At 39.1% G+C, this 13,028-nt stretch overlaps 1 protein-coding gene and 1 pseudogene across 1 annotated transcript; one reads left to right on the forward strand and one right to left on the reverse strand.

The window, feature by feature from the left end:
* Positions 1–273: 273 nt before the first annotated feature.
* Positions 274–7,635, forward strand: LOC103956012 (DNA-directed RNA polymerase 3, chloroplastic). The gene is made up of 19 exons (XM_009367940.3): positions 274–1,124; positions 1,547–1,750; positions 1,859–1,992; positions 2,163–2,232; positions 2,380–2,438; positions 2,609–2,726; positions 3,046–3,159; positions 3,602–3,733; positions 3,881–4,297; positions 4,505–4,555; positions 5,011–5,081; positions 5,238–5,322; positions 5,521–5,673; positions 5,933–6,007; positions 6,091–6,180; positions 6,429–6,476; positions 6,555–6,669; positions 6,753–6,856; positions 6,947–7,635. Exons 1-19 carry the CDS (start codon positions 357–359, stop codon positions 7,055–7,057), a joined length of 2,919 nt encoding a protein of 972 aa, XP_009366215.1. The 5' UTR covers positions 274–356; the 3' UTR covers positions 7,058–7,635.
* LOC103956013 lies at positions 7,510–10,780 on the reverse strand (annotated as a pseudogene).
* Positions 10,781–13,028: the final 2,248 nt, after the last annotated feature.

A 13,028-nucleotide genomic window follows, 5' to 3' on the forward strand; every position in this document is an offset into this window, starting at 1 on the left:
AAAACGCTTTTATCTTTTTTAAAGTAATTTCAATTCTTTGATTAAAAAAAAAAAAAGAAGGTAATTTCAATTCTCAAACACGTCCTCATTATTATGTTTGTTGACTTCAAGTCCCGGACCAGTCCGCATGTATGGAATATGGGCCTGTTGAGCTTTCAAATTAGCGGCGTGTGGGCCTTTTGGGCTTCTAAACGTATCGGGCGGCCCTCTGGTTTTTTTTTTTTTTGCCACCAAAAATATTAACGTGGTTAATTTTTGTTGGGTAAAATATCTCGGAAATGGACAACAGAAAGGTTTAAGCGAGGTTTCATCTTCTTCCAGAGCAGCGTCTCGCTCTCACTCTCTCTCTCTCAAAAATGGCTTCCACAGCCTCCTTCTCTCCAAGCCCGCAAGCTCAAACGTACAGCTCCACATGGCGGAAACCGCCGAAGCTGAGCCACAAGTTTCTCTTCAGCTCAGCCTCCAATCGCCTCGTCTTCAAGCCCTCGCTCTCCACTCCTTTCCCCCTCAGCCTCCAGCCCCCTCCCGAACCGGTGCTCTCCCACCTGGTCCGAGACTCCGTCCAAGACAATCTCGTAGAAAATTCGATGAATTTACAGCTACCCATCAGAGAATTTCACCTAATTACGCCCGACGAATCGGCGCCCAGGATTTTTATCCAGGACCCGCCGTGGATTGCCGCACTCTTTCTGAAAGGCATGTACAAGAAGGCCAACCAGGAGTTGAAATTGGAGTCGAAGGAAATCGACCGGCGGAAGTATAATTTGCTTCGGCGGCGGCAGATAAAGGCGGAGACGGAGGCGTGGGAGAGAATGGTGGAGGAGTACAAGGATTTGGAGCGAGTAATGCGGGAGAAGAAGCTGGCTCCGAGCTTGCCGTACGTGAAGACCTTGTTTTTGGGGTGGTTTGAGCCGCTGAGGGAGGCGATTGCGAGGGAGCAGCAGGTGCAGCAAACGAAGAAGCACAAGGCGGCATTTGCGCCGCACATTGATTTGCTCCCGCCGGATAAGATGGCGCTGATTGTTATGCATAAGATGATGGGCTTGGTTATGGTGGGGAATCAAGATGGGTGTGTGCAGGTTGTTCAAGCTGCTGTTCATATTGGGATGGCCATTGAGCAGGAGGTGAGTTCTAATTCCTAATCTTTTGTGTGTGTTTTGAATTTTCGATGATGATATGATATGTATTGATTTTCAAATGCACCCTAAGTTAATGCGAGATGATGTGCATTATAAAAGCTAACGGTTTAAACTTTAAGGAAATTACACTCATGAAAAGTTGCCATGATAATCGGGATTTTTTGTTTATGTATGGACAAGTTTTGGACTTAAGCATACTGATTAGCTCATTTATTGATTTGTTTTGAAAAGAAAATGACAAGGAGTTTTATTAAGAATTGTAATTGAGGAACTTCAGTCAAGAGAAAGGGAACCTTTTGCAAATTTCATGCAATAGCCTTTCATCCAAATTTCCTTGTTTGTACTCAGTGTCAACGATATCACGGAATTAAAGTTGAAATATCATATATTATTACCTTACAATTCAGGTTAGGATTCACAGTTTCTTGGAGAAAACCAAAAATTTCCAGAGAAAGAAGACTGCTGTTGCTGATGAAGACAGTCTGATTAAGGAGAAGGAGATACTGCGGAAACGTGTTAATGTTTTAATTAAAAGAAAAAGGCTGAGGGAGGTGCAAAAACTCTTGGTAAAAGAAGAATTTAAACCATGGGGTCGTGATACACAGGCTAAGGTTTGTTGCTTTCAGAATTTTTTTTTCTTCTCATTATGGCTGAGGAAGATAATATATTGTGGGTGCCCATTTTTATTTTTGGGTTTTTTATGCAATGTGATTTTGCAGCTGGGAAGTCGTCTGATAGAATTATTAACAGAAACAGCTTATGTACAACCTCCACTTAACCAGTTGGCTGATGGTCCACCTGATGTTAGACCGGCCTTTAGACACAGATTTAAGGCTGCAGCAAAAACTCCAGGGTAAGACTTTATCATGGTATTTGCCTCTGCAACTAGTTGAAGTATCCGAATATGAAGAACTTTTGTGGTGATATGGATACCTATGTATTTTCGTAAAGGATAACCATTCATATCCCTTAAACTCTACCACTATTCCTTTGTTATAATATAACTTTTTTTGGTCCTTATAGGCAGAAACTTGTGAAGAATTATGGAGTTATAGAATGTGATCCCCTAGTTCTTACTGGGCTTGATAAAACTGTAAGTTGAGATATATTTCCTTTGTTTCTGTTTACTTCTTCAGTACACTTGAAATCAGTTTGCAACTTGTTTCTTTACATTTTTACATTGGACATGTCTGTGCACTCCAGCTATTTACTGTTATTTTATGCCTTTGTTTCTTTACAGGCTAAACATATGTTGATTCCTTATGTGCCAATGTTGGTGCCTCCCAGAAAGTGGAAAGGGTATGAAATACAGTAAATGAAATTTATTTAGCATGTTCTCGTTTTGTTTCTTTAGCAGGAGTGCGGTTAAGAAATAATCGAAATCTTATTCAAGTTGACTTTTGGCTACTAAAATGTCAAACAAATCAGAAGCCTGCACTCAGATGCCCATAAAATCTAAATCTTTGCAGGTATGATAAGGGTGGTCACTTGTTCCTACCTTCTTATGTCATGCGTACTCATGGATCTAGGAAGCAGGTAGATACAATGAGGAATATTTCTGGAAAGCAGATGCAGAAAGTATTCGAGGTACATAAATTAGAGTTCCATTCTATGTTTCCCTTGTATAATAGGTCAAGACCAGAGCTTTTGCTCAGTTATCTAGTTAAGACTTGGTGAGATGCTAAATTAGAGTTCCATTCTCATTGTTCCTGTCACTGCCCCTTTCTGATGGATTAGTGACCGAGAATAGTGGGTGCAACCATTAGTAGTTATCTGTGATGGAACAATAGATCATGAACTGAACTTTCCCTGTGCACAGAGGCAAACCTTGATCTATTCTAGTTCTTTAACATATACTTTCTCGTACACATGTGAAAATGATATTCACTTTTGATGGCATGTGCAGGCCCTAGATATGCTTGGAAGTACCAAATGGAGGGTGAATAAAAAAGTACTTAACGTGGTGGAGAGCATTTGGGCTAGAGGTGGCAACATTGCAGGCCTGGTTGATCGTGAAGATGTGAGCACATAATGATCTCTTGAATTTATTAAGAACTTGTTTGTATTCTACTTTGTGTTACTATTATGTCCAGAGATAAACCTATGAATCTAATGGCCATAGCATTAGTATAAAGTATGAGCTCCTTACGGTGCCAGGACAACAATGTGGGATAGCTCTCGTTTCTCTTTTGTGAAAATTTTAGCGTAACTTACTTGGATGATGTATAACTTTCTGTCAAATAACAAATTAGTCCTGATATATCTGCCTCGAGCTACAATGATCCAAGAAAAAGAAAGAAACTAGAGTTAGAATAATGTAGTTACTTCCCTTGTCAGTAGAGTTTACTTGGTTTTGTTGGTGGATTTTCGTTACGGCAACATATTTTGGGTTTGTTGACATCTTTTTGTTTGGATTTTGCTTTTAAATTTCATCTGGCTTAAATATCCTTATGGGATTGTAGGTTCCAGTACCAGATAAACCACCGCTTGAGGGTTTAACAGAAATTCAGGAATGGAAATGGAGTGTAAGAAAAGCAAAGAAGATTAACCAAGAAAGGCATTCTCTGCGATGTGACACAGAACTTAAGCTCTCTGTAAGGTCCCCATCTGATTAGATAGTATTTTATTTATTGATAAAAAGTTTATGATATTTTATTGTGTTATTTTGCAATTTTATATGCTCACCACCTTCAGATTTCACTTTGTGAGAAATAATATCGAGTAAACTGATTCTGAAATAGGTTGCTCGCAAGATGAAGGATGAGGAAGGCTTTTATTATCCCCACAATCTTGATTTTCGAGGCCGAGCTTACCCAATGCATCCACATTTAAATCATTTGAGTTCTGATCTCTGTCGAGGAGTACTTGAATTTGCTGAAGGACGACCATTAGGGAAGTCTGGTTTACGTTGGCTGAAGATTCATTTAGCAAACCTTTATGCGGGCGGTGTTGAAAAGCTTTCGTATGAGGAACGGCATGCATTTGTGGATCATCACATTGATGATATATTTGATTCAGCAACAAACCCTGTAAATGGAAACCGATGGTGGTTAACAGCTGAAGATCCTTTACAGTGCCTAGCGGCTTGTATCAATCTGTCAGAAGCGTTAAATAGCCCATCACCACATACTGTCATTTCTCATTTGCCCATCCATCAGGTAAATTGCTTTCTTAGTCGTTCGAGTGGCAAAAAGAGATACCGTAGTTTATGCAAGTTTGTTTAGGATTATCTAATACTCAAAACCATATATTTTCAAAAGTTTATGCAAATGCTAAGAATTTTTTAACTTATTTGTGCGGGTCAAATGAAAATTTATTTTTAATTTTTCCATTTATATTTCATTGATGAGCTTTCAATTTTCTAGGATGGTTCATGCAATGGCTTACAGCACTATGCAGCCTTGGGAAGAGATAGTGTAAGTTGGCTTTATCCTCATTGATATAAGTTTTCTGTTTACACCTTCATGTTACTGCACTCTAATTTTCTTGTACTCCATTATTTGTTCTGCTTATTTATTCTACTTTTGTAGTAAATGAACTATAGTCGTCATTATCCAGAAAATTTGATTGTAAAGGGATTTTTACATGCAGATTTTCTTAAGTTTTCCTCATTTACTATTTGTTCTGGGGTCGAAATATTCAATGTTCTGTTATATATAATAGGGACTGTTATTAGCACTCCAAAAATTTCATGCTACACTCCTCACAAGTGTATTTTTCTTTCTAATTAGTAATTATAGAAAGTCTAGAATGCCAAATGAGATTTTTGGGGTGCTAATAACAATTCCCTATATAATATAGGAACTTATTTTCTTACTTTTATGTAAAAGTTTTGCTTTGTTGTTGATTTGAATTGCTGTGATATTCTCAGTTGGAAGCAGCTGCAGTCAACTTAGTAGCTGGAGAGAAACCTGCCGATGTTTACTCAGAAATTGCTGCAAGGTATATTAAATTTCCACATTTTACTCATTAGGTTTTGCTTCCTTTTAGATGTGCGACAAGCATAAAAATACGAGAGAATAGTGCCATGAGGTGAAAATATATTAGATGAAGAGGTAACATGACTAACGCTTATCTTCTATATCTATATGTTGCCAGGGTACATGAGATTATGGAAAGAGACAGCAATAAGGATCCGACTACAAGCCCAAATGCTTTATTAGCCCGAGTCTTAGTTAATCAGGTTGATCTTCCTTGCTTCTTCTGGAGTTCAAAGTTGCAATATGCTCTCTAAATGAGTTTTTCTACTTATTAAATGTGGATTTCTTTAGTTCTGTAATTCTGCATGCGAGAATGTATATAGTGCTTATAGATTATAAAAGTCTGTGTGCATAATTGCATATTTATGAAATTAACAATCTATGGTTTTGGAATCTTTCAGATTGACCGGAAATTGGTGAAACAGACTGTCATGACTTCAGTGTATGGAGTTACTTACGTTGGGGCACGCGAACAAATAAAAAGAAGATTAGAGGAGAAGGGTTTTATTACAGACGATAGACTACTTTTCACTGCAGCTTGCTATGCTGCTAAAGTAAGCAAATAGCCACCTTAGTGTTCCTGCGACCAAATATTTGTGGATCAAGATTTAACCGTAGACGTTTCTTTGATTTCATCATTTGGATAATTAATTGACAATTAACATGCAAATGCAATGCATGGTTTGCTAGATTTAAGGATGATTACCTCATGTTATTCTCATTAGCTAGTTTAGTTTCTAAAGAAAAACATAAGCTGCTTTCTTATAAAGAAAAACATTAACTTTTGTATCCTGATCATACTTACTTCCGCAGGTTACTTTGGCTGCCCTTGGCGAGATATTCCAAGCTGCACGTGGTATAATGGGCTGGCTCGGTGATTGTGCCAAGGTGCGGTTACCTTTTTTCTTGGTCATGTTCTGGACACTAAGTGATAGGCCTGGTATATAAGTTGTGTTATCAAACTTTTGCAGGTGATTGCTTCAGAAAATCAACCTGTGCGTTGGACTACTCCTCTAGGTCTTCCTGTTGTGCAACCCTACTGTAAAAATGAACGACATCTTGTAAGTTTGGCAGCTTAGTTAATTATTAAATTTACATCAACAGGCAAACGCCGCAAACCATTATCTGGAAAAATTCCATTTCAGATGAAATTGTTTAGTACAGAATGTCAGGATACGTTGCTTGATTGCATCTACTATTGCGTTCATGCATCATTTCTTCTTTCCATGTTGCTACTGATGGGGTTAAAGTTTTAATTTATTAATATTCTAGTGACAATTTAGTAACTAATCCCTCCTTGGAGTTGCAGATAAGAACATCCCTTCAGGTTTTAGCCTTGCAGCGGGAGAGTAACTCAGTAAGCGCTGCTTACTCAATGTTCTCTTTCCTTAAATGTTATATGAATTGTTGCAGAGTTAACATTTGTCCATTACAGATAGATGTTAGAAAACAAAGGACTGCATTTCCTCCAAATTTTGTTCACTCACTTGACGGTTCACACATGATGATGACTGCTCTTGCCTGCAGGGACGCGGGCCTGCGTTTTGCAGGTTTGTCTCTGTACTGGTTTACTTCTCACTCACATGCTGAAATATGTTTAAGTTCTCACATGCATGTTAAAAAATGTTTGTAGGGGTACATGACTCCTTCTGGACTCATGCATGTGATGTAGACCAAATGAATGAGATACTTCGGGAAAAGTTTATAGAGCTCTATAGCATGCCGATACTTGAAAATGTAAGTAGAAACTTTCCTCTCAGCAGCCCATCCTGAATTAAATTGGTTGTTTATCTCAATTGACTTCATGATAACTCTGCCTGTTCCCAGTTGCTAGAAAGCTTCCAAGCATCATATCCAGCGTTGACGTTCCCTCCCCTCCCAGAAAGAGGTGACTTCGACTTGCAAGAGGTTCTGGAATCTCCGTACTTTTTCAACTGAAACTCGCTACGTGAGCAGCAAGCAGTGATAACGATGTTTGAAAAACATTGCCACACGTATCAGACGCCACTCCTGGAATGACCGAGAAGCTGTAGTAAGAGTTCCTTCGTGTATGCATTTAAACGTGAAGCGGGAAACGAAAACCTAAGGTTGCTTTTGTTAAAGACGAAGGGACAAACTTTGATTTCCCACGATCAGCGAGTCTACACGATTCTCATGGGTATCGATCATCTGCAGTGTTAAAGATCCGGTTCATTTTACCCATGTACAGAAAGCGCGACTCTTCTACAGAAATTCAAGGTTGTATTCTCTGATGTAGAAGTCAAGAGAAGCAGATACGAAGCAGCAGCCAGCGTAGGAGGTCATCTTAGTGGTGCTCAAGTCACGTAATTGCTTCTTTTCATTGTATTCCGACGTATAACATATTAACGAATGTCGTATTGGTATCAGAGTAGGAGGATAAAAAGATCATTCTTTAAACATACATGATACATGTACACTTTGCCAATGGAAGTTCTTGCAAATTTGTGAGCAAGAGCTGTAAAGAAATGAAATAAATTTATCAAAAGTTCGGTTCATCGTGTTTCGAGTCGTATTTTGCGCATCACTTTGTATTACTAAGTACAAGCATGAGTTTCTCCAGCACCGGCAGTAGCGATACTTGACCGACTGTTGTTGAGCTAAGATTGTTCTGCACATACAGAACGGACCTCCAAGAGAGGACCGTTCACTTCATATTTGAGTTCGACCAGCACCCTAAGGAGATAACGAAGAAAAAATATACTACCCCTTAAAACCACACTGCTCGTAAGGTTGTAAGAATGCTAAAGAAATATCTCGAATCAACAAAAGCAGATTTCCCTTATTTACAACCCCATCTGCTTCATCCACAGGGACCATTTTACAGCTTCCAAATATTCATCGTTTCTTCGCAGTGCAGCGATAAGATTGATATTCTGTCATTTCCTTGACCAAATGGACAGCATCTTCGGCCATTCCTGCAATTCCGTATGCCTTAATCAACGTGTTATAGCTGCACAGATCAGGTCCAAGTCCGCATTCTTTCAATTCAGTAAGCACACCGGCAACTTCATCAATCCATCCTTGCTCTCCATAGATATTGATCATAATGTTGTACGTGTAATGGTCAGAAGCACAGCTTCTTTTCTTCATTCTCTGCAAAACACCTCTAAATCTTTCCATTTGGCATTCTTTCCCATAAGCATCCAACATGGTATTGTAGGCTTCCAGGGAAACCAAAAAGCCTTTGAACTGCGTCTCTTGAAATGTTGAAGACATGCTTCTGAAATCTTTATTTTGCCCGTAAGCAGATATAATAGTATTGTAAGAGATCACGTCAACCAAACCCCACTTTTGGGCCATCCTGAACAACTCCCTAGCTTTCTTCAGAAGCTTTGCTTTCCTGTAAACATTGAGCATGACATTGAAGGTTATGGTATCAGGAACAAAACCACATTGAAGCATCTCATCAAAGATCTCTGAGATCTCATCGACTGGCAAAGCACGAGAACAGCAGTTTATGACACAGCTTTACATTTCCTGATCCCATGTTGCTCCATTCTTCAAGAGTTTGTAGTGCTCTTTCAACTTATCAAGCCTGCCACATCGTTGATAAATCCGGAGTATATCATGGAACATGTAATGTCTGGAAGCATCTTCCAAAGAACCAGCTTTTACATACATTCTCACAGCAATGCTATAGGCAATCATGTCCAATACTATTTCAGAAGATTTTAACTCGACATAAAGTTTTTCCGCTTCTGTGAATTGGTCCATGATGCTATAGATGTTAATCATTGTGCACATGATGTGCATATTTAGCTTGTCACGATGTCTTGGCATTTGCTTGTTAATTTTAACAGCATCTTCAAGACGACCCAACTCTTTACACGAGCAAATTAACAAATGATACAAGTTATCTTCAAAAGGCGGGTCCTTCCACAGTTTTGCCCTCAACACTTTCATAGTATCATTGACCAACCAGTGTTTTACATAAGCCATGACAAGAATGGAACAAGAAGTCTGGCTGACAAGAATGTGTTGATAGAAAGAACCTCTCAAAAGGCGAGGCACCTTATCAATCCTTCCTGCCTTCTCGTATGCTTGCAGAATAGTACCAAGAATCGAGGAATATTGGCACACCATTGTTAGCATATCGTCAAGAATCCTGATGGCCCCCTCTTCATCCTCATGCTTGGCTTGCAAGTTTATTAGCGTGTACAGGTTAGACAATATTTATAGTACCGTTCTGCTTCCTTATAATTGTCAGCTCGACCCCAACCTTCAATCATTGAACGGTAAGTTGTTTCATCAGGCTCTAATCCAGCATTCTTTATGCTCAGAAATAGGTGATTGGCGGCATCCATTTTAGATGCCTTCCCATATCCAGTTATCAATGTGTTGTATGCGATAATATTTGGAGAAAACCCTGCTTCTTGCATGGAGACCAGTACTGCTTCAGCATCATCTACTCCTACCCTGCTGACAATAAGCATTAATCATTACCAACCAATTATCCAAATTCAGCCTCACTCTATCTTCTCTCATCAAGCCGATGATCTCTTCCGCTTTGTCATATAAATTCATGCGGGTGTAAATTGTGATCATCGCAGAGTTCGCTGATTGACATACAACTCCAAAGTTCCTCATTTGAGAAAAAGTAAACTCTGCCTCCTCAACATTACAGCCCTTCTGGTAAAGTCCCATTAGCATACCAAAAGTTGCAAAGTTCGGCTAGATCCCATGTTCCAGCATCTTTCGAAACCACTTGGCTCCCAACTCGGCACGCCCCAACTTAGAGCATGCATAAATTAGGGTGTTGAAAACCTGACAATTCAGCTCACATCCCAAATCAACAATCAATTCCTGAACCAATTTTTCAGCTATATCCCAATCTTCTCTCCTTCCCATCACTCGCAAAACCAAATTAAAAGCACTCACATTGCGCTCTAATTTACCTGTTGCTTCTCATCCACTCGAAGAATCTAAGAGTTTTAGAATCACTACACCTCTCTAAACGTCTCAAAATATCGTTACAATGCTCCAAGCTCAAGTGAGACTTAATAACAGAATAATCAACATCAAATTCACTATCATTCAAATACTCCAATTTCCTTACCCACCTACTATTTCTTGAACTTGGAACCCTTTTCTCTTCTACTCTCTTTCTTTGGCCCCCAAACCCCTTTTCACTTTCGCGTCGAGAATCCGGGTTTCCCTCAACCAAGCTCAAATTGGTTTCCTCACTCCTCTGATTCAGTTCCGAGATGCTGGACAATTCGAATGGGAACCCAGAAACCTTAATCGGATTTTCCCAATTCAGAGCATTAACTACACAAGCTCTACCAACATTTACATGACTGTAGCAAAAAGAAGAAGTGAACTTGTTTGAAGAATCAAGCGCGTCCAAAGAGATTGAAAACCTCATTGAGGTCATGATATATAAGCCGATTCAATACATGAATTACACACCGGAAACAACGAGGGGAAGAAGAAGAAGAAGACGACTTTGTCATCAACTTGTTCTGGAATCTGGGAGAATCAGAGCAGAAGCAATGTGATTTCAGATGAACAAGTGCGGTGGGAGAGAGAAATGAGAAACCCAATTACCCAAACAGAGAAAATGGAGTTTGAAGCGGTGGAGGAAAGTTAGCGCCTTTCAGGATGGTACTGCCCTTGTTCTTGTGGTTATTGCATTGGACTGACTTTTGTCCTTGTCCTTTTTTATTTTACTCCCCAACAAAACCTTTTTTTTTAATCACGATAAATGGCTTGGTAAAATAGTGCAAACAACAGCTCCCTAAAGAAAATAAAAGAAGTTAATGGATTCGATACTTTGTAAGCAATGAATTTGGATTCGATACTTGATAAGTGAATATGCTTGATTGTGGTCCCAAAGTAGGGTACAATTTCCAACTTGCTTTCTCTCGGTCCTAAAAGAGGGGCAAATTCCCAACTATTCTCTTCACAAGTTATCCTTTATTATAAAAAGCAAAAAATAAAACAAAACATCTTTTCAATACCTCGTTGAGACATGCCAATTTCCATAAGAAGAGTCCTAAACAATGATCATTGTACAAGTAATAACTAATCATGGTTGTATAATTTTGTTTCCATGAAAAAGAAGGCATGTTTCTGCTCTTACAACTACAGAGCTAACAAATCCAAACGCTACTAAAGGCTTCTTCAAGTGCCCTCTTCCTGCTTTTCTCTCCACTCCACCTCCCTGCCCTACCACCTCTCTCTGCTCGCACCTTCATCATTTCTTCATCGTCAAAAGCGTATCCGTGCATATCATGCCCCCCTCCTCCAAGTGGTAGTGGACCCATGCCGCTGGTCGGTCGTGGTTACCCTGAAACTGTAGGGAGTATACTGCCCCTTGTGTGCCAGCACCAAGTCCTGCTTGAGAGCCTTGACTCACCCTATCAATAAACACATCAGATCAGTTAACAAAATCTCTTTGAAGTGTTTCAACATTTAAAATGTGCAAGGTCATCTAAAGAAAACATAAGAGAACGCATACATTTAACAATCCCACCCTTACCGCATCAGATCCATTTTGTAGAGGATGTCCTTTGCTTGCTGCTAGAGCTGCAGCAAGCTCTCCAGCCTATCCGATTGAAAACACCAGCATTAGAACCATGTCATAAACTAAGCAGAAAACATTTAAGAGTTCAAATATTGCCACTTTGCCGGCATTAGGATCCTTTTTTCCCATTACACAAAATCAGCAGGTACTAAGGAACAAAGAAAGAAAGGGTAAAAAACACGGCGATCTTATTTCAAAGTACCTTACGAGCTCTGTTAATCATTATTTGTTCAGCATTTTCTTCCTGGTACTTCGCAATTTTCGCTTCAATAGCATGAACATTTATTCCTTCCATCAAGTCAAATGCTAGAAAATGATTTTTCTGTCAGACTAACTTTTCATCAACATATAACCGTATAAGTAACAGTCAAGCTGAAAAACTATGCACATAGAGAGAGAGAGAGTTACATGCTTGCAATCCTATTCCTGACGACAACCTCCCAGTTCTGGGGATTAGAAATGGTAACCACCATTTTTATTGCCCCTTCAGCCTTTTGCTCTTGCAACATCAATGATATCTTAAGTACCATTATGTGTTTCAGCTACACTAAAATGAAAGTGTGTAGTTGAATTCGGAAGGAGATAAAAATGGCGATTTTTGGGTTTGTGTTCGAACGGGGAGTTAGAGTCGGGGAGGAGCAAGAGATACGGAAGAAGAAAATAAAAATCAATTGTATTTATATTTTCTGAGACAGTGGCAACAAAACCTTGGCAAGGGCAAAACGGGAATCACACTGTTATTATGGACAGCTAAAACATAAATTTCTCAACATTGACAAAGACATCAACACAACAAGCTGGGAATTTAAGGAAATCAGAAGGAATTAGAAGCATAAACCATAAATAAAAAGAAATGAGTAAGCATAAAATTCACATGTTTAAGGCAATAAGAAAGAAAAATAGGAGGAAGTGGAATAAGCCATGAAAAGCAGCAAGAAATGTTCATATAAATGGCATTAAGAAATAAAATTAGAAGAATATAGTGAACAATCCGTATTACCTCCTACGCTTGAGGAAAGCTCAAGCTAACATTAAACCTCACGAACAAGCCAAACACCATAATCAACAAGTCGGGGAAAAATGAACTAAATTTGGCTTCCAACATCATTTTCTTCTCCGAGAGTTGTTCTTTCATGCTAGAAGGGTCCTGCAAAATTTATTTTATTATTACTAATTTTATAAAAGTAAGTTTTACATGACATTCATGTAGAGATCGATAAAATAAATTAAGAAAAGGTTGGACATACACAAGTAGGGTTCTGATTCTTGTTCTCATAAAAGTGCATGACTACCTGCCCGTGAGAAATTAAGCGCTCCACCACCATACTATCTTCAAAGGGACCTTGGATCACTTTCAAATGT

The sequence above is a fragment of a genome, unplaced genomic scaffold (genome assembly GCF_019419815.1).
Source record: "Pyrus x bretschneideri cultivar Hongxiangsu unplaced genomic scaffold, Pyrus_bretschneideri_v1 Contig44, whole genome shotgun sequence".
In the NCBI taxonomy this organism is placed as follows: domain Eukaryota; kingdom Viridiplantae; phylum Streptophyta; class Magnoliopsida; order Rosales; family Rosaceae; genus Pyrus; species Pyrus x bretschneideri.

What these genes read in the sequence shown, in the direction of transcription:
- LOC103956012 (XM_009367940.3), top strand. Translation starts at nt 357, where the DNA reads ATGGCTTCCACAGCCTCCTTCTCTCCAAGCCCGCAAGCTCAAACGTAC. An exon ending in CAGCCTTGGGAAGAGATAGT is followed by an intron (nt 4,556 to 5,010) that starts GTAAGTTGGCTT and finishes TGATATTCTCAG; the next exon opens with TTGGAAGCAGCTGCAGTCAA. An exon ending in TACTCAGAAATTGCTGCAAG is followed by an intron (nt 5,082 to 5,237) that starts GTATATTAAATT and finishes ATATGTTGCCAG; the next exon opens with GGTACATGAGATTATGGAAA.